At 43.1% G+C, this 25,604-nt stretch overlaps 1 protein-coding gene across 3 annotated transcripts in view; it reads left to right on the top strand.

Moving 5' to 3' along the window:
• PRKACB (protein kinase cAMP-activated catalytic subunit beta) overlaps positions 1 to 25,604 on the top strand; it is a 95,280-nt gene that overhangs the window by 43,226 nt on the left and 26,450 nt on the right. For 2 of the 3 annotated variants that reach the window (XM_056867433.1, XM_056867432.1), the window contains exon 2: positions 19,498 to 19,559. In XM_056867433.1, coding sequence (XP_056723411.1) covers positions 19,498 to 19,559 — 62 coding nt within the window. Of the gene's footprint in view, positions 1 to 2,870; positions 3,190 to 19,497; positions 19,560 to 25,604 lie in introns of those variants that run through there. The other variant, XM_056867434.1, reaches the window with a different exon arrangement.

Below are 25,604 nucleotides of genomic sequence, written 5' to 3'. Positions count from 1 at the left end.
CACTCAAACCTAAGATACTCGGCATTCTGTCCTTCTTACAAGAAGGTCAAAGGATAGGACTAGCCACTTCCACACTTCACCGGCAGTTAGCTTCCATAGCCACTATCGTTCCAAGAGTAGCAGGCCACAAAATTTCTGAACATCCTCACATCAAACTATTCTTTAGAGGTTTAAGCATAATTAACCCTCCGGTAAAGCACAGATTTCCCACCTGGAGCCTACACACAGTCTTAACTGCCCTTACCAAACCTCCTTTTGAGCCACTTATGAAGGTGGGACTCAAATGGCTCAGGATGAAAGTACTATTTCTAACAGCAATAACATCTGCACGTAGAGTCTCAGAATTGGGAGTGTTATCGATTCGCCCTGGCCTCATAATATTTCATAAAGACAAGGTAGTACTCAGACATGATCACTCCTTGTTACCTAAATGTAATACAAAATTCCACAGAGAACAGGACATAGTCCTACCATCGTTTTGTCCCAATCCAAAGACACCAAAAGAAAAGACCTGGCATTCATTAGATGTTAGGAGGGCCATTTACATTTATTTATCCAGAACAGAAGAGATCAGGTCATCTGATGCCTTATTTATTAACATCACTCAACCAAAGAAGGGTAAGCCCATGTCAAGAGCTTCCATTAGTCGCACCATCTCATTATGCATTAAAACAGCTTACAAGGAAAGTAAATTGCCTTTACCAGGGGGCATAACCGCTCATTCAGTCAGAAGTTCTGCCACCTCAACCGCCTTTGATAGGCAAATTCCCATAGATGAAATTTGCAAGGCGGCCATGTGGTCGTCGGTGTCCACCTTTGTGCGGCACTACAAACTGAACCTTTACTCGTCATCTGATGCAGCGTTCGGCAGGCGAGTGCTGCAAAGCATTTTACAGGACGTCTAACCCACCCAGGGCGGGGACTGCTCTTGTATGTTCCATTCTGAAGATGCCCTTTGTCCCTCTGAGCTGAGAAAGAGCCTTGGCTACTTACCGTGAAGGCTTCTTCTGCTCAGAGGGACGAAGGGCATCTTGCCCTTCCAGACGTCATCTTTTCTTAGTTTATAGTTACCAGTTATTACTACAATTATTCATATTCTCAACGTTTCTTCTTACTAAATATTCATGTTAATAGAGGATTGTTCTCAATGTTTTCTTCTACTAAATATTCATGTAATAGATGATTGTTCTGTTGCAAGTTCTTTCTTCTCAGCTACCTATATAAGGCTTGGAAAGATTTTAACTGGCTTCAGGGGGCGTTTACCCTCGGTAGTCAAGGACAAAAAATTTAAATATTAACTCCTGCCTCCCGAGCTAAGAGGAAAAAGGAAACACCCATTCTGAAGATGCCCTTCGTCCCTCTGAGCAGAAGAAGCCTTCACGGTAAGTAGCCAAGGCTCTTTTCAACCCCGGAGTCCTTAGTCTCCTCTCTCTCTGCCTGCCTCAGCTCATCTAGTTGAGCTACCTTGGCCTCAAGGAAGTGAACTCTCTTCCTGAGAGCCAGGAGCTCCCTGCATCGAGCACACACCCACAACTTCTGTCCAGCAGGCAGATAATCATACATGTGACACTCCATGCAGCACACTGGATAGCCCTCCGACCCCTGCTGGCTTTCTACCTTCACAACTGGTATTTTATTTATTAATTAATTATTATATTATTCTTTGGTGTTGTAACCCTGCCCTTTACTCTCTTGCACTCTTCCTGTACCAAATAGGAACTGAGTGCCGAAGTTCCTTGCCCTGCAGCTATCTGCTGCTAATTCACATAGATATTCAAGTTGCTCAGTACTCCAACTGGATGGAGAGAATTACTCTGCCAAGATAACAAGATTTTATACTCATCCTACAGATCCCCAGTACAATCCACAGGCTAAGAGCCACAGGGCACCTGCCTTGCTAGTGTGTGGAAACAGGATGCTAGTCTAGATAGGTCTCTCTATCTGATCTGTCAGAGTCAATCTTGGATTCTTGCATAGTAGCTCTTTGAAGAAATAGTTCCAGAAAACAAAACAATGTTTAAATTCTGTCATTAATATTACTGACTGTCTAAACTATGGTTGAAGGTGGGCCACAAAGAATGATGTAAAAGTAGGTTTGCAGTCCATGAGGTACACTTACCATGTTTAAGCATTATGTCTGCAATGACTGGGCCATGATTAAAACAGTTTTTACACATCTGTAACCCACTTCAAAAGTGACAAGTAGTTGTTGCAAGGCAAAGTTCAGTAGCTTAAAAATGCTTTTCTGTTTGGGATCCTAACCAGCACAAAAAACCCTGTGGTTAGCATTAATTGGTCAAGTGTGTTTGTATTTGGCCAGTGTTTGACTTGATTATTGACATGTTTGTTTCGGTTTCAGATCAGCCATGGTTTTGTGGATGGCACTGGGGAAATCACTTTCTGTTTTCAATTTATAAAATGAGAATGGAGCTATATTTTACAATGTTACTAAAGTGAAAAGCACAAAACATAGTGCATCATGTGCCTTAAGTTATCATTTTACTTTGCTGTTTCTTTCCCAGAGTCCTACAAAATAGGTAGTAATGTATCATCAAATGTACTAAAGCATGTTTGGTTGACACTGTTTGTAATGACACAATTATAACAGACAAAAGTTGTGCTCTAGAATTAGTTTCTAAACATTTGATAAATTACAGAGCTTCTGCTAGAATATTCCAAGCTGTGTGCATGGCAAGAAATATTGAATCAGGAAAAAAGCATTTATAAAATGTGTGGAGAGATGTTGTGTACATGGATCAATTTTAAAGCTTTAGGAAAAACTGCTGGTTGGGTGCGAGTCAACCGATAATTCTCCTCTAAGGTTGCTATGGAAACAAGCAGTGCTTGATATAATTGAGAACATCTTAAAACATCCTGGCGTGCGTGTGTGTTTCTCTGCCATTTTGAGTTTCTTTAAATCTGTATAGATAATGAAAGCTCAAAAACAAGTAATTAGTGAGCATCACTATTCAGGTCCTGAATATTGATCTTCTATTCACCGCTGGCATTTTTATTTGATAGTTTTTGTATCTCAAGCTGCCTAAATGAAGCTCCTGGATTTGCTTGTCTTCTTGTTCTGATGGCTGTGTTTATAGAGACAATACTTATACTCTAGAGATTAAATCATTCCTTTATTGGACAAATATTACTAGCAACATGTTTCCAAAAACTATCTTTTCAACATGAATGGTAAGTTATTTTCATTATTGTTAATGTTACAGGTTTTTAATCAGGAGTTCGGCTGCCTATCAGGAGTAATGATAATCTACAAAATTATAGTCATACCATAAATTGACAATGAGGGTTTTTTTAATACAGCTATTATGGAGTTCCCTTTTAAGTTATAGTAAATGACGATTTTAAATTGTAGTAAATAACGATTTATATTTTTAAGTATTAGCAGTGTTTCCCATCATGGCAGTTTTAAATAGAACATAAATTTATAATATAGCTAATGCTTTCTTAGCATATTCTGTTTTGTGTTATTAAAGTCAAGTGCAAATTAAAATTGTAAAAATATTCTGAATTTTGTTTTAGTTAGCTTCTTGGTTTCTCTCATGAGCCATATTTTATTACTTTCTGCAAATGGTGTTGAATCAGACATTTGCTTCACGGTGTATGAATGGTGAATCTTAGTTTTCTGATTATAGAAGATATGCCAGAAATACTACCCCCCCCCCCCCATTTATGGTGAAGGAAAGCATCTTATTTGGTCTGGGTGCTCATCCTTACATTAAGTTGCTGGCATTAAAAACTAATCTGGTGAGGTAATAGGGCAGATGCTGTGATCAGCTTGGGAAACTGAATTTTGTTGTTGTTCCAGCTTGCAAAATAAATTTATCTCAAAATCAAGTTTACCTTACAGGAAAGCTAAGTTCTTCAGTAGTGTTAAAATGTAATCTAAAGATCAAAGCTCCTTCTAGAATTCAAGTAATTTGCATGGCATTTGATAGCTATCCCACAAAAGGCAAGATGAGAACAAAAGACAATAGAACGTAAATGTCTTTGCAGGGCTGTCATTTTTAATAATTGTTGCTAAAATAACCTCTTGCTAATATTCCAGTCCTATTGTCATGGAAGAAATGTGAGGTGTGATCAACACATTTATGATGACCTTGAAACTTGGTTGTTGCAATGCTTCCTGTCTTGAGTCTTAGAAGATATGGTAGGATAGAAATATTTTATATAAGTACCGGTAAATAAATCTTAGTGTTTTGGCAGGGCAGAGCCCATGCAGGAAAGGAATCTGATTTGGGCAGCTGTCTATTTTACTCATGGTAATTGCATATGCATCTACCAGCGTAGAGTGTAATAATCTTACCCATAAGGAATGTAAGTTGGTAGGTTTATCCTGACTATTTTCTTCCTGACTTCTTCAAAAGACTAGGTAAGAAGAAATTTAGTGTGCTTTTGGGTTTCCCCCCCAGTTCATGAAATATATTGTGTTATGTTTTCATCATCATATTGAGCAGAGTTTGGTGTTGCTAGAGCGGTTAATCAACATGCAGAAGCAGGTTTTGACCTGATCAAGCATATATTTTCATGTAAAAGAGGATGCTATACTGGATTTCTAAAACTGCATTCAGCTTCTGGGGCTGCATGCAAATGAACTTAAAAGTGGATAGTGTTGTTTGGTTCCATTGAAAACCATCACCTTTTTTGAGAGGAACAGTATGAAGCAAATAGTACCTTGGTCTGCTGTCTACCCTGACTATCGGAATGAGTAGTGATGTCCTGTTCTGTGGACTGGGCCTCAGTGAATATTCAGCATCTGACTATCATCCATAGTCCCTTATTTCGTAGTCCTTGTGTGCTTAGTGTATAAGAAGTCTTAAACCAATTTTCTGGAGAAAATTCCTCTGTTCTTCAGGTGCATATCTGGTATCACCCTGCAGAAAAGAAGCAGCATGAGCAGAGAATATGAAGGTGGCTCAAAGTGCAATCCTAAACAGACTTACACCCTTCTAAGACCATTGGCTTCAATGGATTTAGAAGAGTGTAACTCAATTTAGGATTGTAATGCCACTGATGAGGTTAATTGAAAACATTCACCATCTCCTAATGTTGTTGTTCCATGATGTTTCACAGAGAATGTGTGATCATCCAGCCCCAATTCCCCCCCAGCCGTGATGTAGGATCCACATTTCCCTTACATTACTTAAGGCTGTTGAAGTATTGTAGATGCCTGCATGATAATTTTGTGTTGTGGTGATTTTCACATTAACTCATCACGGATATTAATGTCATTGGCTCTCTTGGGCTTTGGTGCTGGTGTGACTATTCCAGATTTTGTTACAAAATTAAAAGAATGAAGCTCTCTATAATATTAGTCAAAGGGAAATGATAGGGAATGAAGGTGTCAGAGTTCATATGCAGGTGTGTAATAATAATCAACTAAGACTGGAGACAGAAATGAATTGTTTGACTCTGCACACTTATAAAACATGTATGAAAAACCTAACAATGCACGGGGAAGGGTGCGGTGGGGGGGGGGGAGGGTTTAAAGCTAATCCAGGCCAAAAAAAAAAAGCTTGGAAATTAGCAAGAAAAATTCTTCCCCTGCAAAACCAAACCTATAAACTTTTCTTTCATTCCTGCAAACAGAAATTTTCCCAAATTGATTTAGTTGAAACTTTATAAGCAATAATTTGAGATTTCTGAACCTTTGACTCTTGGCAACCAAATTAATGCCATGTTTATAAGCACACATTCAATTTCTGCCATCAGGATTATATTGACAGCCACATCTGCATGGTGAGGGGGTGTTTAAATCTAACTGTGTTACTGATATGCGTGGTCACTTATCTAGTAGCTGTGGAAAGTCTTTCCGTCAAAATTTACTTTCATATTTACTTATTTCTGCTGGGCTTCATGTTTGGAGCAGATATACGCCCTTTTCTGCACATACACCCTCCCCAGTTTGCCTCTGTTCCCGGGTAATAAAGCTTGCACATAGTGACCATAGTCCTGTGTTTCAAAATGTCTAAATGCTTTTGTCTAAAATAGTATACATGTAAAACTTTCTAAGCTCGTCACATAAGAGCATTTGTTCATGGCCTGAACTATATTATCAGGTAATATGGCCTCTAAATTTGTTGTTGTGGTTAGCTTGGCTGTTCTGTTCAAGAATCCATTCTTACATGGATGTGCATATTTTGTGTGTCTTGCTAATTTTTAGTTGTGAAATACCTTGGTTGTCATGTGTAGGAAGGTGAGGGCCAAAGGTTAATCCTTACCATTGAAAGATGTACAGTCCTGGTTAGAAGCAAGCAAATAACAAAAGTGTCATGAAAATATAACTACAGGTGTGGATGCCACCATGCCTTTAAGCAAAAGCTGATGGCTGCCTAGTATTTGTATATAAACAAACTAGACACACTTGTTCTTTTCTGATTAGGAATGACCCCTGTTGAGGTAGAATTGATTCCAGTTTTGTGCAGTCTCATTTCTGTGACTTTCTTGATTATTAAAGCTTTTTATCCCCATAGTTACTATAGAAACACATGGGAAATTAGCATATTTATGGTAACATATTTAGGTCTTGTAAAAGTTGATGGATGGATGTTTGACAAATGCCATTGTTCTTTCGCTACAATGTATTAAGTCATGGATCCCGTAATCAAATTCTTCCTTGCTACTGAAAAGCTTGCCCGAACCTAACCAGGCCAATTATTGTTTGCATTTGGTTTTTTCTCTCCTTCAGCAATTTGTCTCCTTTAGAACTTTGTATCCATAGCCCGTTATCACTGGAATACTTGGCTTAGTACATTTCCCTGAATTAAATTTTTTTTTAGACTTAAATAGAAAACTGTGGGTGGGTAGAAGCATATGCTGATTACTTTCTGAGACACTTCACATGTTACTGGTTCTACTGCTACACTTAACATACAATTGTGTATCAGACAACTTATGTTCTGGAGTCGCAACTGGCTGAAGCACCTGGGTGCATGTTTAATATGTGTCTACATATTGTGAAGCATACTTCATTTCTTGGAGGTAGGAAAGGTTCCAGGTATTTGCCTGGGTGGCAAGCTCTTGGAGGCAATTCCAAGGAAAGAACTCTTCCAGGTTCCTCTGGGGAACCCTAGGATCCCGGTTTACTTAAGAAGAAGGGATGGATTTGCCACCATATTGTTTTCCCAAATGATGCTGAATAGGGTCTTAGTAGCCGTAAAACCACTTGAATCCTTGCCCCACTTCTAAGCCTTGGGATAAAGTAAAGGTGCTGCCTTTAACATTGTTAACTCTACATTGTGAGGTAGTGACTTTCTAAAACCTCTGAATGATGTTATTTATTCTTTGTGGGAAAAGCCATCTCTTGGTAGAGACCAGTTGAATTTATAGACCAGTCAAATTTTCCATTTCTGTCCAAAGCAATTAAATGAATGCAGGCAAAGCAACTTCAGGGTTACCTGGATGACTCCTCTGCCTTTGACCCTTTTTGATCAGGATTCGACAAGCTGGAACGTGTCCAGAGGAGGGTAACAAAGATGGTGAGGGGTCTGGAGACCAAGTCCTATGAGGAAAGGCTGAAGGAGCTCAGTATGTTTAGTCTGGAGAGGAGACGAATGAGAGGTGATATGATAACCATCTTCAAGTATTTGACGGGCTGTCATATAGAGGATGGTGCGAGTTGTTTTCTGTTGCCCCAAAAGGTTGGACCAGAACCAATGGGTTGAAATTAAATCAAGAGTTTGTGGTTAAAAAATTAGGAAGAACTTCCTGACAGAGCAGTTGCTCAGTAGAATAGGCTCCCTTGGGAGTTGGTGGATGCTCCTTTGGAGACTTTTAAGCAGAGTTGAGATGACCCTGGAGGTCCCTTCCAACTTTGAATCGATGGTTCTGTTTTGACCGAGTGGACCATTCTGTTGTTGTTGAGATGAGATCACAGAGGGCTTAAAAGATAGTATGTTAAACTGATTTGTCACCTTTTTGGTCTGAGTGAACTCAGGAAGTCATAAGCAAATCTGAATCTGTGGGATGGGACCTGTCCTGTGATGTTTCGTAGCAGAAACAGCAGTCTCTCTGTCTTGGGCTGCTGCCAGCCGTGGTCAGATGGCTGAAGTATAACAATCTAAAACTGAATTCAGGTAAGATGTAAGTTCTGAAGTTCACTTCAGGTGGTGTAATGCTTAACTTTACTAACTCTACAAAGAGTTTAGAAAGATTATTAGACACTGCCTTGTTTGAAAATCAGATGAATATGGTTGTGAGGAATGCATTTTTCTATCTTCATCTTGCTACCTCTCAGCTACTGAGCACTGCTGATCTGGCCACATTGAGACATGTGTTTGTAATTTCAGACTGGACTAATCCAGTGTGCTCTATACAGCGCTGCTCTTGAAGACTTGGGAGTTTCAGTTGATACAATTAGTTGGTATCATTATCTAAATATCTATTTCTCAAGTGTGGCCCCCATCTGCAGATATATTACTCTGGATTGGGGCCACATCGACTGTAAACAGATGTTTCTGCAAACTCCCCCCCCCCAGGTTTGCAGAGAGATCTAAAATCTTAAAAAAAAACATTTGGGGGAGTTAAATTCCCCCCAAAATAAAATAATGTTGTCTACACGTGTGCAGACAATGTACATACCACTTCCTCCATATGTTGTCATGGGGGTGGCTGGGAGCCATGATAGCCTGCAGGGTGGCAGCAGTGATGGGAGTGAATAGCCTTGTATCTTTCCATTCATAATTAAGGGGATGCTGACATTAAAAAAAAGGTAGGAAGCCCTAGTACAATTTATTCTTTAAGTTAAAATTCTAAGACAGTTCACCACTAGATAAATGAGATTTATTTAATTTACCAAAAAAATTTTATATGGGTCCCAGTTCCTCTGCAACCTTGATTTCCCCACCATTCAGTTTAATTGCTAATTTGGGCACAGTTCTTGTCCCCGGGGAGATCGTGTCTGTTTCTCTGGGGAATAACTTTGGCCACTGTACCTCAATTAATAATTTGGTCTGCAGAATAAATCCAATTCCCATCTTATGTTTGTTAGCCAATACACCCACCAGGATGAACACTTTGGAACCCTGGTTTTTACCTTTCTGTCCCATGTTGCCCTAATTAACTGTAGCGCTTAATGTTCCCTCTCTCCCTCAAGGGACCCCTCCCAACTTTGCACTCACCACATTAGACTCAAACAAGATGTAGACAGGTATGGGGACTTACAACTCTAGGGGCACCCAAAAACCATACTTAACTCTTTCCATCGGGTGATCCCAAGCCAAGAATTCCATGCATCCACCCCGGTAATCCTTTCATCACAAAAGATTTGTTTGGCCATTGGGTGGCTCCGAGGCTTCAGCAGTGAATCAACTCCGCCTCTGGAATCAGGGGAGCGCCCTGGAGAAAGAGACTCCCAGAGCCCAACGGATCACACCAAGGCCTCAAGTCCCATCTGGGTTGCCCAGAAAATGTTAGCAGATCACAGGATCTGACCCTGATGCTGTCTGAGCCAAAAACCACACCAAGGGGGTGAAAGGAAAAGATTTTATTTGTGATCACAAGTGGGTGCCCAAGCATCCAAAAGCCAAGCACACTTTCATTCTAAGGTGCTCACAATATAAAGCATCACATTTCCTGCTTCTATTATACATATTTGGAAATTTACTACTTCTAGGCTCCTAACTGGCACACTTAATCACAAGTCCTTGAGCATGCATAAAGCTTGCTTGGTTATATAACTAAACTCTCACTATGTTTGCATTATTACCCCTGGAGGTGGGTAGCTTCCTTCAAGGAGGTGTGTTGTAATGGTTTACAAGTCACCAGGTAACTATAGTTCACATCTTCAGAAGGTCAACTGGACCATGTTGTGATTTTCAGCAGTTTCTGTGCAACCCTAGATGTTCCCCTTATCATCCCCCCGCCCGAGCTGTGAATGCTAGACACAGCTTCCTACAGCTAAGCAATTTGCAGCTATGCTCAGGCTTTCAACTCTTCTGCTTATTTTGGACCGGGGTCTCTCAGGCCCTGGTCTTATTTCCCCTCTTTGGACATTGGTCCAATCTTGGGTCAATGTCCATCCAAAACCCACTTATCTCCTATACATGTATTGTGAGTATGCAAAACCATAAGTAATAGCTTTATTTGCATTTAGCCATAGGCCATTACAAACATGTCCAGGATACCACAGATATGTAATAAAAGGAAATACGAGGTTAATAAAATGCTGCCCAGTGACACCAGTGGAGATTGTGGGGGAGAAGCTGCAGTGGGTCCGGCACCAAAGCTGGGAATCTTTCCTGACCCGGCTGCATTGGTGGCGAGGGAGGGGGCCCAGAAGCCACACCGACCTCAGTGACAATACCAGAGATTGTGGGAGAGTGGCCCAACTGCATTGTCAGCGAAGATGAAAGGGTCGCCAGGCAGCATCACCATTGGTGGTGTTGGGGTGGCCAGGAGCCACGGCATTCCCGGCAGTGTTGCAGTTTGTGTGGGTGGTTGGGAACCATGGTGAGACTGGCAGTGTTGCTTGGTGGTGCGGGAGTACAGTGGTCCCAGCAGGGTTGCCTTTGTTAGGGGCAAGAAAGCTAAGAGAGGAGAGAGATCACCCCACAAGTATGCATAGACAACGCTCTTTCAAAATGGCAATGCCTGCCGTCAAGAGCCAGGATCGGCCATCAGGGCAGGCAGTAGACATTGGGAGCAGCTCCCTGTCTGCGCTGTAGCCATGGTAGAAGCATTGGGCTACTCCGGGGGCGGACAGCCTGGCTCTCTGCAGCAGACGCCATCCCTGCTTCAGAAAGCTGGGTCCGGCCAGGAGATTTCCCCCTTGCAAGGGGAAGGTGGGGGTTCCTCCTACTTTTTCTCAGTCTTTTCTTGCGAGGGAAGCAGTGCTCAGCATGGCATAAACAGAACAGATGTTGAGGGAAGGGAGTTGCAGCCTAGGATTGGCATTGGGGTAGTGCACAAATACCTAGTTTCTTTAAATGAAACAAAGTTCTCAGGGCCAGATGAATTGCATCCAAGGGTACTCAAAGAACTTGCAGATGTAATTTCTGAGCCTCTGTCCATTATTTTTTAGAAGTCTTGGAGAACAGGTGACATACCAGAAGACTGGAGGCGGGCAAATGTTGTCCCCATCTTCAAGCAGGGGGAAAAGGAGGATCCGGGTAACTACTGACCTATCAGCTTGACTTCTATACCGGAAAAAGTTTTCGAACAAATCATCAAACAGTCCTTGAGCATTTAGAAAGGATGGATCTGATCACTAAGAGCCAGCACGGGTTTCTCAATAAGTCATGTCAGACTAATCTTGTCTCCTTTTTTGAGAAAGTTACTACCTTGCTGGATAAGGGGAATGCTGTAGACACAGTTTATCTTTATTTCAGTAAGGCTTTTGATAAGGTTCCACATAGTATTCTTGTTGACAAATTGGTAAAATGTCATTTTGATCCTATTACTGGTAGGTGGATCTGTAACTGGTTGACAGATCGCACCCAAAGAGTGCTTGTTAATGGTTCCTCATCCACTTGGAGAAAAGTGACTAGTGGAGTGCCTCAGGGATTTGTCCTTGGCTCTGTGTTGTTCAACATCTTTATACATGATTTGGATGAAGGAATAGAGGGGATGCTTATTAAATTTGCAGATGATACTAAATTGGGAGGGGTAGCACATATGGTAGAAGACAGAGCCAGGATACAGGATGATCTTGACAGGCTGGAGAATTGGGCTAAAACTAATAAAATGCATTTCAACAGAGATAAATGCAAAGTTCTGCATTTAAGTAGGAAAAATCAAATGCATAATTATAGGACGGGGGAGACTTGTCTTAGCAGTACTGTGTGGGAAAAGGATCTTGGGGTCTTAGTAGACCAAAACTGAACATGAGTCAGCAGTGTGATACAGTAGCTAAAAAGGCAAATGCAATCTTGGGCTGTATCAACAGTGCTATAGTGTCCAGATCACACGAAGTGATGGTATCGCGTTACTCTGCTCTGGTTAGTAATCAGTTTTGGGCTCCACAATTTAAGAAAGATGTAGACAAGCTGGAACGTGTCCAGAGGAGGGCAACAAAGATGGTGAGGAGTCTGGAGACCAAGTCCTATGAGGAAAGGTTGAAGGAATTGGGTATGTTTAGCCTGAAGAGGAGAAGACTGAGAGGTGATATGGTAAGCATCTTCAAGTGCTTGAAGGGCTGTTATATAGAGGATGGTGCTGAGTTGTTTTCTGTTGCCTCAGAAGATCGGACCAGAACCAATGGGTTGAAATTAAATCAAAAGAGTTTCCTTGTAGACATTAGGAAGAATCTTCTAACACTTAGAGCGGTTCCTCAGTGGAACAGGCTTCCTCAGGAAGTGGTAAGTGCTCCTTCCTTGGAGGTTTTTAAGAAGAGGTTAGATGCCCATCTGTCAGCAATGCTGATTTTATGACCTTAAGCAGATAATGAGAGGGAGGGCATCTTGGCCATCTTTTGGGCATGGAGTAGGGGTCACTGGGGGTGGGGGGGTAGTTGTGAATTTCCTGCATTGTGCAGGGGGTTGGACTAGATGACCCAGGTGGTCCCTTCCAACTTTATGATTCTATAAAAAATCCTATTTAAACTTTAAAAAACTATTTAATTTTTTTTAATCATTCATTTTTATCCACCCTGGTGGGAAGTAGAGAAGGAAACAAGGAAAGGGGAGCATCTATGAGGGCTTTCAGGAAAGGGAAAGAGGAACTAGTAGGGGAGGGGGAAATGAGATGCATCCCACAAATTTTTACATGTTCCCATTTGTATTTACATTATTTCTCACTGAGACTCAAGGCAGATTACATAGTATAAGTCAGATACACTCAACAGGATGGGACATCCAGTAAACAGTGCAATAGCGCTTGGTTTGCAGAAATCTGACACCTAGCTAGATCAAAGCATAAGCACGTTAAATGATGCAGAAATTACATATTAGGAGCAGCTTACAACATCTGACAGAACACAGTAGTCTAGACTACAGTCCCTATCTCTTTTCCAAAGCATCTTTGTGAACCATTTCATTACAGTACAGCCTTCAACCAGTGTGAAAAAGCCCCTCTGAATAATGCAGTTTTGCATAATTTGAGGAAAGCCAGAAGAGTGGGAGCCTTCCTGACCTCATCAGGCAGGCCTTTCCATAAGGTGGGGAAAGCAGGTATACCGGCTTCTGGAACCCATTCAAGGATTTTCGTTCTTGCTTTTATAGTCCTGCTCCACTTGGGATACACACTTTTGAAGAAATGTCTCTCCTGCTATGAATCCGTAGACCAGTCTTTTAATTAATAGCAAAGATAGTATTTCAGATAACATAGGGTCCTTGTTACACCATGAGAGAAGCTGCAGACAAGAACTTCATCAAGTTCACAGTGTAGATTCCCCCCCCCCAAAAAAAAACATGAAGATGTACAAAGGATTTTGTAAAAAAGAGTTGAAACTAGTAAGAATATGATACAGTTAGTAGCTTTTATATTTTGGTTTCTGGATGATAAACCACAGAAGGCCAGGAAATCAGTAAAACTGATACCTTAAAGGAGGTACATCCTCTGTTATTAAGATCAGTCCAGCTCTGCAGTGGGCTGTGATGTAGCTGAGTGAAGACAGAGGTGCTTGCTGGGTGGGAGTACGGGGGACTTTTTTAAAAACGAAAAAGTAGCACATTGGTGCAGATAGTGTACATTCTTACAGAAAATTCCAATTTTATTCTGTGTCAGGATGCTTTGATTTCATGATCTTGTGATTTATATTACAGTTCTCAAATGGAAATGAAACTATGGTCTGATAAAGGGCATTCTAAATAACAAGTAGAAAGTGGCATTTACCAGAGCAGATGGGGATTTTAGACTCATCAGTTTACTCTCTGCTTTTTTTCCTAAACCACGAGTTATGTGCAGGGAGGGCTTTATTCAGTGCTGGCATGCTGACACTGTCCTTAAGAGGAATCTTCCTAGAACTCAGAATGTGCACACATGGGAAACAAAAGGAGAAAGAGCTGAGTAATGCATAGATCATAATCAAGGCCCGTGCAAATAAGGAGTGGAGGCTTTTCCCCCCTCATGGATTCTTTGCTTCATTATGAGTTCATGGGGGCTGATTCTTTAATGGGAAATTATTTTGGCATAACAAGAAATTATGAGTTAAGTTACCATAGTTAGCGAGTATATGGTTTCCACATTTAAAAGATTAAGGTGTTCACATACTCAGACTATCTAAAATAATGTATAATTTTTTGTAAGTGTTCACAAAAGTAATCAAATTACTCAGTTTAAGATGGACTGACTTTCATTGCTCTACAATAATTAACATAGATATGGGGTGAACAAATGTGTAATTTGTGAGGAAGTATAAAAGACCTCTTTCCAGAAGCTTTTAATATTAAGGCATAATGCTGTGTGTGCATTAAATCTTCTTTACTGGTTCACTTCTCCAATAGTTGCCAGCTATGCTTATAAGTGCTGATGTACAAAAAATATCATTTACACAGCGTTTAAAAAATCAGATTTTTGTAGATGAGTTATTTAGGGACTTATTTACAAATATGTTTCCATTATACTTCTGACTCTTGTATAGTACCATCTGCCTCCTTTCTTCTTAGAGCCAGCATGGTGTAGTGGTTAAGAGCGTTGGACTCTAATCTGGAGAACCGGGTTTGATTCCCCACTCTTCCACATGAGTGGCAGACTCTAATCTGGTGAGCTGGGTTTGTTTCCTCACTCCTACACATGAAGTCTGATGAGTGACACTGGGCTAGTCACAGTTCTCTCTGAACTCTCTCTGCCCCACCTACCTCACAAGGAGTCTCTTGTGGGGAGAGGAAGGGAATGTGATTGTAAGCCGGTTTGAGGCTCCTTAAAGGTAGAGAAAATCGGGGTATAAAAACCAGCTCTTCTTTTCTTCTTGCTCTTTGGGTCTGCTAAAATTGGCTCATTCTGTTAATTGTCTCATAATCTTGTGTCCTAGAGCTACCAAATCTTGAAGTATTACTGAGCTTTTAACAACTTTACGACACAGCATGTGTATTACAAACATGGCTGATGGGTTGAACTTTTATGTTTAGTCAGAGTTTGTTCTTTTAAAACAAGTGGAAAGTGTGTGGTTCATAAGAGACAGTGGAGATATACACCCATATTATTCTAGCATGGAGTTTTACTGACTTTACAAAACAACTTATGCTTTTAGTTGAGCAGCATAGTGAAACATATCGCATCTTTTCCCCCTGCCCCGTAATCACTTGATCTTCCTTGTATTTGGAATTAGTGATAGAGGCGTTTACATGAAATATATTTATTAATAGTTGAATGTGTTGCATTATATTCAGTGCAGTTAGCAAAAGAAGCAGTCCTCTGAAATTGCCACTTTAACTATACAATAAGCTATCTGGATCTTGACTAGTGGTTTTAATTACTTTATATAATACTTTATAAGGTATTTCACATTTTCTGGTAGAGCTTAAATTTATTTCTATGGTAGGCTACATATATTCTGAGTTGAGATATGGTAACAAAGTTCAGGGCCATGGTGCAAGAAACCTGTAGCTATGTACAGGGCAGGGTTCCCCAACCTTTTGGAGCCTCTGGGCACCTTTGAAATTCTGAAATGGCGTGGTGGGTACAGCCACAAAGTGTTTGACACAAATTGGCTGCTGCAGGAGGCGGTGCCAGCCAAAAAAGGGCTGCTGCAGCTTACCTTTAGTCACTCAGTAAAGAATGTTGCGCAGCCAATCTGAAACCTTGTTGGGCAGAAGCCTCGTTTGTCCTCACCCACTTTCTAAAAGCACTTGGTGGGCATCAGGAAAGGTGTCAGTGGGTGCCATGGTGCCCACGGGCACCAGGGTGGTGATCCCTGGAGTAGGGGATATCTGCCCAATTAGCTAAAAATTCTTATAGCTTCCATTCTAGTCACTTGCACTTCTGAATCTGCAAACCACTTTTCAGTTCAAAGTATGGCTTATCTGATCAATAATGTAAGTGGTTGCTGCAGATAAGCTGTCTTGGGTAGCACATGCAACTACTACCCCAACCATTCATGTATAATATAGCTTTATTGGATTTCAGCTTTCAAAATGTCATCCAGCATACTTTACTAAATGTGCAGTTTATAGGGCATGTATTAGATCTAGTAAATGATTGTAACCACCATGGCTCCTGGTTTTTCTGAGGTTTTCTGCATAGTTTATTTCTGTATTGGTATGCGTTTTTATCTGTTGATTTATTTTTTAGTGAAATTCTTCTTTCATAGTGACTTCTGTATCTGTTTTTAGAATAAAGTACTTTACAATTCTTGTCTGTTCCTTCTAATTATAGAAATTTGAGTTTTGTCTCCATTTATCTGTGCTTTTCTGGAGCATTGTGTAAATGTGGGGAGGATATGTTATATCCATCCTAGGGGTGAGAAGGGAGTTTGGTTGAATTTGATTTCTTTGTGCCTCCTGTGGAAAATGTGTAAAACTTTTCTCTCTCTTCTCTTTTCTTCATCACATCTGTGTGGGTGAATGTTCCTGCAAATCCTTGGTGAAACCTTTAGAAACCTTTGGTATGCTCATTCTTTCATTAGAGCCCAAAGTCACTGACTATACTATAAAATGATGAAAGGAAATAAACTAAAATTACAAAACTGAGGCATGAGTAAAATGTGCACTGGGTAATTAAAGTGCAGTTATGGGGTTTCAATGCATTAAAGCAGTCTTCAGACATTACAGAGTCCTCTTTCTGCCAAAAAGAAGACATATTAAGGGCTTGGTGTGTTTCTGGTAACCAGTAGCCATTGCCAGTTAGTAATATAGCAATCCTTAACTCTTGCTATGTTCTGAATAAAAGTGCATTTTAATTTGACTCTAGAGTCAGATACCAAGTAAGCAATAGTTTAAAGACAATGAAACATTTGATGAGAACTCTAATTTGTTTTAATGTATTACGCATTTAAGTTACCATTTCGTTCAAGTTGATGATCGTGACAACATATAATCAGTTAAACTTATTCAAAAACTAGTACAATAATGCAATAAAATTATTCAGAAGCATTGAAAGCAATTATAAGACAACCAACAAATATCAAAGTGTATCTTTTGAAATGGGCTTTAACTCACAGTGGGTAGAAATTGTCAAACAAGAGCACCAGACAGATCTTTTGAAGCAGACCATTCCACAGTATGGTTGCTACACCAGACAAGTCTCTGCTCAGCATCCTCATAGACCTAATCCCAAGAAAGATAAGAACATAGAACAAGTTGCCCTCTGTAAGGTGGGAGGGACACATGTAACTAAGCATTCCCTAAAGCGTTCATATGTAGACAGCAGGGCATTATTATTGTTGCCTTGGGCTGATTCCAAAAGTAACTTGAAAACTCTTAAAATGGGATTAATGTATCCTCTCAGTTATGATCTGAAGATAAGCTGCTGAGGCTCCTTCAAGGGTAGCCTCCTAAAATAGGTAACTTACATAGAATATTTATTTACAAAAGGGTCTGTAACTACTCCAATGCTAAAAAAGCAGAAACACTTAATTCCTTATTGGAATATTCTAATCTTAAATGCTGCATCAGTATAAAACAGCTGTTAAAGTAGAATATTTTTGCCACATTTGGGGTCATGTAGGCCTTTAATTCTCTGGATGTGCTATGTTTAACTTTTTTCCATTCACTTTAATTGGGATTCTTTCAGCAAAATTTTTAAAGAAGCAGTGACAAAACATTGTAAAGAACTTGATCTCATTATTGCAGAAAATGTCATAGGACCGCCAGAACCATACAACACATTGACCTTTTCCATGTGGGTTTGTTCCAGTTTAAATGCTGTGGGAAAGTGGTTTTTGTTTTTCCTGCTCCCCCATGGCATTGTGGTGCTTCCACGCACCAGGTGTTCTCTGCCTTTTCTTTCCCACTATGTGGGAAAGTTCAGAGTTTCCTGATCCCGCCCACATGGCAGCCATTTTCCCTGCCCCTTTAGCAATCATTTCCCCCCTTGTCACCAGGGAGCCTTTTTGTTTTTTACTCATCAATCAGATATCATTGTAACAGCCTGTGTAATAGGTTCCCTGAATTCCCAGCTTTGGGGGGTCTTTTTCTTTTTTTAAAGCAAGTCTCTAGTCTCCTCCATTGTAGAAATGTGCATTTTTGCTTATATCTGTCCAGAGAAAGGGTCTGGAGACTTACTTTTTTTAACAAGTGACACTGGGGAAGTGACACATGGACCCCTTGTTGCCACTATTCTATATTAGTAGTTGCAGCTGCAACGGAGAAACCATACACACCAGTCTCCATGTGGGGGAAAACATTCTCTGTGCCAGTGTGTTAAAAGAGGGTATGGACTTGTTTCCTGAGCAGCTGCCTGTTCTGGGCTCCCCTTGCTTCCATGTGTTAAATTACATTTGAAACAATTGTTAACAGTTGTAAACAGGTGTAAATAGTTGGATACACCATGTTGTCATGGTGTTCATGGGTGAGGGGAGGCAGGACAAGCCATGGAGGTAAGGTGAAGGTGCAAGCACCTGGTCATTACTGACCCTTGGGGCGGCATCACACAGGGAATGTAAAACTGTGCACTTGACCACAAAAAATTATTCTCACTTTCTGTGTACATGTAAATCTGCCTCTGAATGGTCTTTAAAAATGGAGGATACCCAACAGGAAAAATATGGCCCATGTTATACCTCAGCTGTTCATTGATGGAAAAGGGAAATGGATAGAAGTTAGTAACATTATTGAACTGCTCTTGAGCAAGCACCGGTGAGATGGGGAGGGGCAAGAACATTATCCAGTCCTTCTGGAGGGATTCTCTCCCCCCTCCCCCCACCACACTGTGGCTGCTGCAGACAGCCCCAGTTAGACAAAACGTCTTATGAAAGTTGAAACAATATTACCTATCCTGGTGACTCCAGACCAGAAACTCCCAACTGTTCAGAAACTCCCAACTGTTACAGTTTGTTTTTTCTAGAAATGGAGAATTTTACAGAAAAATATACTCTGGCAGTTAGTGATCTTACAAGGTTAAAATGCAAAATTAATCTTCAATGACTTAATTTTAGTGCACATTTTACACAGCCACACAGAATATTACTAGAAGTCCAAATTAGTAGTTCAAAATAGTCTTTGACTGTGGGCATCTCTAATGCACAATTTTGTAACCCTGCGTTTTGCCTCTGCTTGCAATAATGCTGTGCACCCAATTCTTCAGCTTGCAAACAGCCTTTAAGCAGAAGTGATGCACTGGAGCAAGAACCATGTTTGCTCTCCAAATATCACCGGGAAATATTGTGAAAAATCTGTCTCCAGTCCATCTGAGTTACCTGCTTCACCTTAAAGCTGCTTGCGTGTACAGTAATGTGGCCGATTAGATTTAAACTTTTAATAGTATTGTGCTGAGATATATTGTAATTCATAAGCTTTAGAGAGCTGTTAGAGCTACAGTAGAGATTTTGCTTTTTTAGTATGTGAAGAGTTACAAGTTTATTGGCACTCCTTTATACCAGCCTTACAGTAATTTCAAACCGTTATTACTGTAGTGAAGTGTATAAAACATCATATTTTGTGCTTTCAGTGAAAGAGTTCCTAGCCAAAGCCAAAGAAGACTTCTTAAGAAAATGGGAAAGCCCTCCTCAGGTAACTAAACTCCTTAAACTTCTGTTGACATATAATTCAATCCTGCATGTTCTGGAAATAAAGAAAAACACAGGCATATGTTCACCCCCATAAAGCACTCAAGTACTACAAAAGATGAGAAGCATAGGGAAACAGGGAAGTGCAAAAGACTCTTAATGATGATTCCACCCCATAAATCTGTTTTGTAGGAAGATATCTATTGATCTATAGTTTGGGTTTATATGTTGTGACCGATAAAGATTCTACCTTGTACAATAAAATCTGTGAGCATCTTTTTGGTACCTCCAAAGTCCAATACATTTGATTCATGCTAATAGTTTAAACTATGTACAAAATGTGATTTTGGCAAGGAGTGGGTGCTGGAGTTGTACGTAAATCTAGCCATCCCAGATATTGGTGACTAAACAGGGCTGGCTTTCCCTCTAACTCAGCAGTCTCCAGATTGCAGCCCTGTAAATATCTCTCCAATGAAATCAGTGATTGTCACTCACTTCTGCATAACAAAGACCAGTTTAGAGAGAGCTGTGAGAAGTCTTGCCCAGAACAGGAAAGATAGTGGAACCAAATTATCTTTGTATGATCCATCCCTTCTCCTCCGAGGCAAGGGCATCTTATGATTGGGTGTTTTCCCGCTGCTTCCAGGAGGCAGGACCAAAGGAAACTTCCTGTCTCCTTGGCGGGAAGACCGCCCACTATCCTCCTGCCTTGTTCCGGAGAGCAGCGACCTCATTTAGCTCTAGCTTATTTCCTAAAAAAAAAAAAAAATTCCCTTCGTGCCTGTTCTTCTGTTTTTGTCTCCCCGTCTTTTGGTCTCCCTTCCTCCCCCCCCTCGTTTTCGTCTCCCCTCCTGTCCACTAGTGCGGGTTAGTGAGGGACTGAGGAAGCCGGCCACACATCCAACATGGCCGACGCTACAACGGAGAGGGAGGACGATCTCCTCTCCGTTGAAGATTTTCAAGCTGGAGGGCTGGTCCACTCCACCCAAGCCCCCTCCAATGACCGCACCGGCGGATCATTGGAAAGGGAGGGAGCCGCGGCAGCTCTTTCGGGAGAGGAAGGGGAGCCCGCGCCTTCAAAGAAAAAGGCGCGAAAAACCGCGCCGAAGAAGGCGCCGCTCCCTGGCGCTCAGAGAAGGAAGAGGCGCTCCAACAAGCCGAAGGTCGGCTCCCCCAGGCTCGCTCCTGCGTCTGCCAGCAGAACGGCTCCAGTTCAGCCTGCAACCTTGATGCAGCCTTTGAACATCGTCGGATTACCGGTAGGAGGGCTCCAGGCGGGAGGTGGCAACCCCCCCCCCCTTTGAGCGCTGGGGGTGAGGGGCGGACTTTTTCCAGTGAGGAGGCTAGTGACCTGGTCAACCTAGCCTTACAGAGGCAATGGCAAGCCTTCCAAGCCTTTCAAATGAGGCTTCCCCCCTCCTTCCCCTGGGTAGTCCAGCAGGCTTCCCCACACTCTTCTTCCTCCTACCCTGCTAGCACAGATAGAGAGGATATGGGACCTGTCCCCTCTACCTCTGCAAAGTGGCCCACTAAGGCTGCCAAGAAGGCCACAGTTCAGACCACAGTGCTTCAAGATGAGCACCCTTCCTCGGAGGAGGATCAGTCCTCGGATCCAGGGGAGCGCGAAGAAGGTGAATACGACTCAGACGAAGACATCCTCCCCCCAGATGAGCAACAGCCAAGGCTGTTTTCTGGGGAGGACTTTCAGAGTCTATTAGCTAAGGCGCTTCTGGCACTGGACCTCATTGAGGATCAGGAAGCCTTAGAGGATCCATCCCCAAAACGCAAGCGGGGAGTGCAGGAGTGCTTTCCTAGGAAAAGGCCCCAGACTAACACTGTACCATTTCCAGAATTTTTTCTGCAAGCGGTTACTGATGAATGGGATAACCCCACATCAGGGAAACAAATTCCCAGTACTGTTAAAAAGAATTACAACCTAGCACCTCATGCAATGAGCCTTCTCAAGGTCCCCCTGGTGGAGGCTCCCGTTATTGACCTTCAAAACCCCGGCCTGGTTCCTGAGGATGGGGCTGGTTCCATCAAAGACCAGCTAGACAGGAAAGCAGAATCTTTGACCAGGAAGGCCCATGAGGCTGCAGCAATGGCAATCCAAGCAAATGCAACTACTTCCATCTTTGCCAGAGCTTCTTACCTCTGGATAAAGAAACTTATCCAGCTGGTTCCTCAGGAGAACCAACGTGTGGTTGCTGGCCTGGATAGGGTCCTTAAGGCAACTTCCTTAATGGCTGAGGCTTCTCTGGATGCTATCTCCTTCTCAGCAAAATCCATGGCTTCGGTCACCTCAGTCAGGAGAGCACTGTGGCTCAGAGCCTGGCCCGCCGATTTTAAGGCCAAGTCTACCTTAATGGCCTATCCGATCCAAGAGGGGAGGTTATTTGGCGAGAAGCTAGACAAAATCCTAGTAGAAACTAGGGATAAAAGACACGTGATGCCTAAGCAATTGAGAAAGGACAATCGCCCATCCGGTTATCAGTCCTTTCGTGCCCCCAGAGCTCCCTTCAGATACAGGTCAGAGTCCCAGAAAGGGTCCTGGAGCAACAATAGCTCCAACTCCCGAGCCTTTCGTAAGGGCGGCAGATTCCTTAGGCAAGGCCAGCAAACCCGGTCGGATAAGTCCGACAAGTTTGCCAAACCTAACACCCAATGACTCCAGCTCCCTTCCCATCGGAGGAAGGCTGCAAGCGTTCGCAACAAGGTGGCAACAATCAAACCCCGACAACTGGACTATGCCAATTGTTTCCAGGGGCTACCTCCTGGAATTTTCTACCCCACCTCCGGATCGCTTCATCCCTTCTCCTCTACCATCGAAAAGGAAGAAACATCAAAGAACTCTTCAGGCCATTCTCCATCTCCAACAGCTGGCAGCCATAGAGATGGTCCCTACCCAAGAAAGGTTTCAGGGAGTGTATTCCATCTTTTTTACAGTTCCCAAGGAAAATGGGGACTGGAGGGCAATTTTGGATTTGAAGTTTGTCAACCGCAGGATCCTGAAGAAGCGTTTTCGGATGGAAACAATGCGTTCCATTGTGGAATCCCTCCTACCAGGAACTTACATGACGGCGCTGGACCTGAAAGAAGCATACCTGCATATCCTCATCCATCCCATTCACAGACGATTCCTCCGCTTTACCTACGCCCAGGAACACTATCAGTTCAGGGCACTTCCCTTTGGTCTTTCCTCAGCGCCCCGAGTCTTCTCCAAGATCCTTATCACCATCATGGCAACCCTCAGGCAGGAATCTATCCAAGTTCACCCTTACTTGGACGATATCCTGATATGCGCACAATCTCGCCACCAGTCCCTGGTGGATACCGCGAGAGTGGCACAAATCCTTCAGGAGCATGGATACGTCCTCAACTTGGAGAAGAGCTCACTGGAACCCTCCCAGAACATCATCCACCTTGGAGTCCAGATAAACTCAACCACGAACAGCCTTTCCCTGCCACCGAAAAGAATCCACAAGATAATCACCTTAGCCAGAGCCACTATACTGAACAAAAGATCCAGTCTAAAGGTGCTAGCAAAACTCATGGGTCACATGGTCTCATGCATAAACATCGTTCCATGGGCAAGGTTCCACCTCCGTCCACTCCAGTGGCTGCTCCGGCCTTTTCAAAGCCACATCACCCGCAAGACACACAAACTAATCCAACTGCCATTCTCTGTGAAACACAGCCTCCAGTGGTGGGCCAACCCATCCAATCTGGGCAAGGCTCTGAAATACCTCCACGACGATCCGCTTCAAGTGTTCACGGACACCAGTCTAGAAGGTTGGGGAGTGACCCTCAACTCCAAGGTAGCGCAAGGTCGTTGGTCACCACAGGAGAAGAAGCTCCACATCAACCTTCTGGAGCTACGGGCGGTTCGGCTAGCCTTGCGGGCGTTCTCAAGGGACATTCAACACCATCACGTCCTCGTGCGCTCGGACAACATGACCACGAAGGCGTATATCAACAAGCAGGGAGGGACCAGGTCCTCAGCCCTTCACCAGGAGACGTCCTTGATTTTCAAGTGGGCACAGGCCAATGTGCAATCCTTAAAGGCGGAGCACATCAGCGGAGTCCTGAACACACAAGCGGAATGGCTAAGTCGACAGACAGTGGAAGAGGGAGAGTGGTCCTTAGACCAGATGACCTTCCAGGCCATCACAGACAGGTTCGGCCAACCCGTAATAGATCTCTTCGCATCCGCTTACAACCACAAGACCCCTCGGTTCTTTTCCAGGTACTTCCACCCAAGGGCAGAGGGAACAGATGCCCTTCTCCTTCCCTGGCCTCAAGGACTGCTGTTCGCCTTCCCACCGATCCCAATTCTTCCCAGAGTCCTGCGCAAGATTCGACAGGAGAAGGCCACGGTCCTTCTAGTGGCCCCCTTTTGGCCACGCAGACCCTGGTTCGCGACACTCCGCAGTCTCTCCATCCAGGAGCCCTGGAGGATTCCAACCTCTCCAACCATGCTTCAGCAGGGCCCCCTGACCCATCCAAAGCCCCAGTGGTTCTGTTTGACCGCTTGGCTCTTGAGCGCTCAAGACTCCTAGCACGCGGATACTCACAAGAGGTGGTGGGTACCATCCTAGAAGCTCGCAAGCCTTTGACACGGCGAATATATACTGCATCCTGGAAGGCCTTCGTCAGATGGGGACAGAGAAAGAAAGTTAATCCCTTAAATCCAGGAGTTAGCAAGATACTGGAATTCCTACAGGAGGGTGTAAGAATGAAGTTATCAGCCTCAACCCTCAAGCGTCAAATCGCAGCCATCTCCACAGTCGTCCCTTCTGTAGAGGGCGTTCCAACCTCTCAACACAGGGACATATCTGCCTTCCTGAAAGGTGTCACACACATGCGTCCTCCGACCATCCACCGCTTCCCCACTTGGAAGCTGAACCTGGTCTTAAAGGCTCTCACCTCAACTCCATTCGAGCCTCTGCGGAAGATACCCCTCCAGTTCCTTCGGATGAAGGTTCTATTTTTAACGGCTATCACCTCGGCCCGCAGAGTCTCGGAACTCAGAGCTCTCTCGATCCACAAGGGACTTTGTACATTCCATAAAGATAAGGTCGTTCTGCGGTTGGACCCAGCCTTCCTTCCAAAAGTAAATTCCTCCTTCCACAGAGCCCAAGACATCTCCCTGCCCGAAACCTTCTTGTCAGGCTAAAAAATCATGGCACACACTGGATCCTCGCAGAGCTATCCGCATCTACATCGATAGGACAGAAGAGTTCCGGAAGTCTGACTCGATGTTCATCAATCTCTCCAGCCCCAACAAAGGGTTAAGAATGTCGTCTGCCTCCATAAGCTACACTCTGCGTAGGTGCATCATAGAAGCCTACAAAGCTGCTAAGGTCACTCCTCCAGAAGGGATCACCGCTCACTCCCTTCGCAGTTCGGCAACCTCAGCGGCGTTCAACCGACAGGCTCCAGTCGACGAAATTTGCCAAGCGGCCACCTGGTCTACTATTAATACATTCATCAAGCACTATAGAATTAACACCTGGTCATCTGCTCAGGCGGCTTTTGGACGCAGGGTCCTTCAACACGTGCTGGAAGAGAACTAATCCACCCTCTCTGGGAGCTCTAGAAGGTCCCAATCATAAGATGCCCTTGCCTCGGAGGAGAAGGATGCCTTGGTACTTACCGTGAAGGCTCTTTCTCTTCTGAGGCGAAGGGCATCTGGCCCACCCGGATGGAATATCTACTCGCAGACCAGGTAGCTCCTTGTTCCATTGATCAATAGACCAAGGAATACATGACGCTCACTCAGCTAACACCTGCCTTGTTAGCACTCAATCAGTGCATATGGACCTATAGTTCTCAAGTTTTTTCCGCCCGTTTGGCGGCACAGTTACCATTTAACCCTCCGGGGTCATTTAGGTTCACTGTTCAATGTTTTAAACACTCCTGTTTCCTCCCTTACATGTGTTCTGTTCTCAGTTTTTGTTTAGCACTTCTCTAGGAGCTAGGCAAGCCAGTAACTGAGGATAGTGGGCGGTCTTCCCGCCAAGGAGACAGGAAGTTTCCTTTGGTCCTG

The sequence above is a fragment of the Euleptes europaea genome, chromosome 2, assembly GCF_029931775.1.
Source record: "Euleptes europaea isolate rEulEur1 chromosome 2, rEulEur1.hap1, whole genome shotgun sequence".
NCBI classification, from domain to species: domain Eukaryota; kingdom Metazoa; phylum Chordata; class Lepidosauria; order Squamata; family Sphaerodactylidae; genus Euleptes; species Euleptes europaea.
The sequence above is the reverse complement of the archived record's forward strand: the minus strand, read 5'-3'. Positions and strand labels throughout refer to the sequence as shown.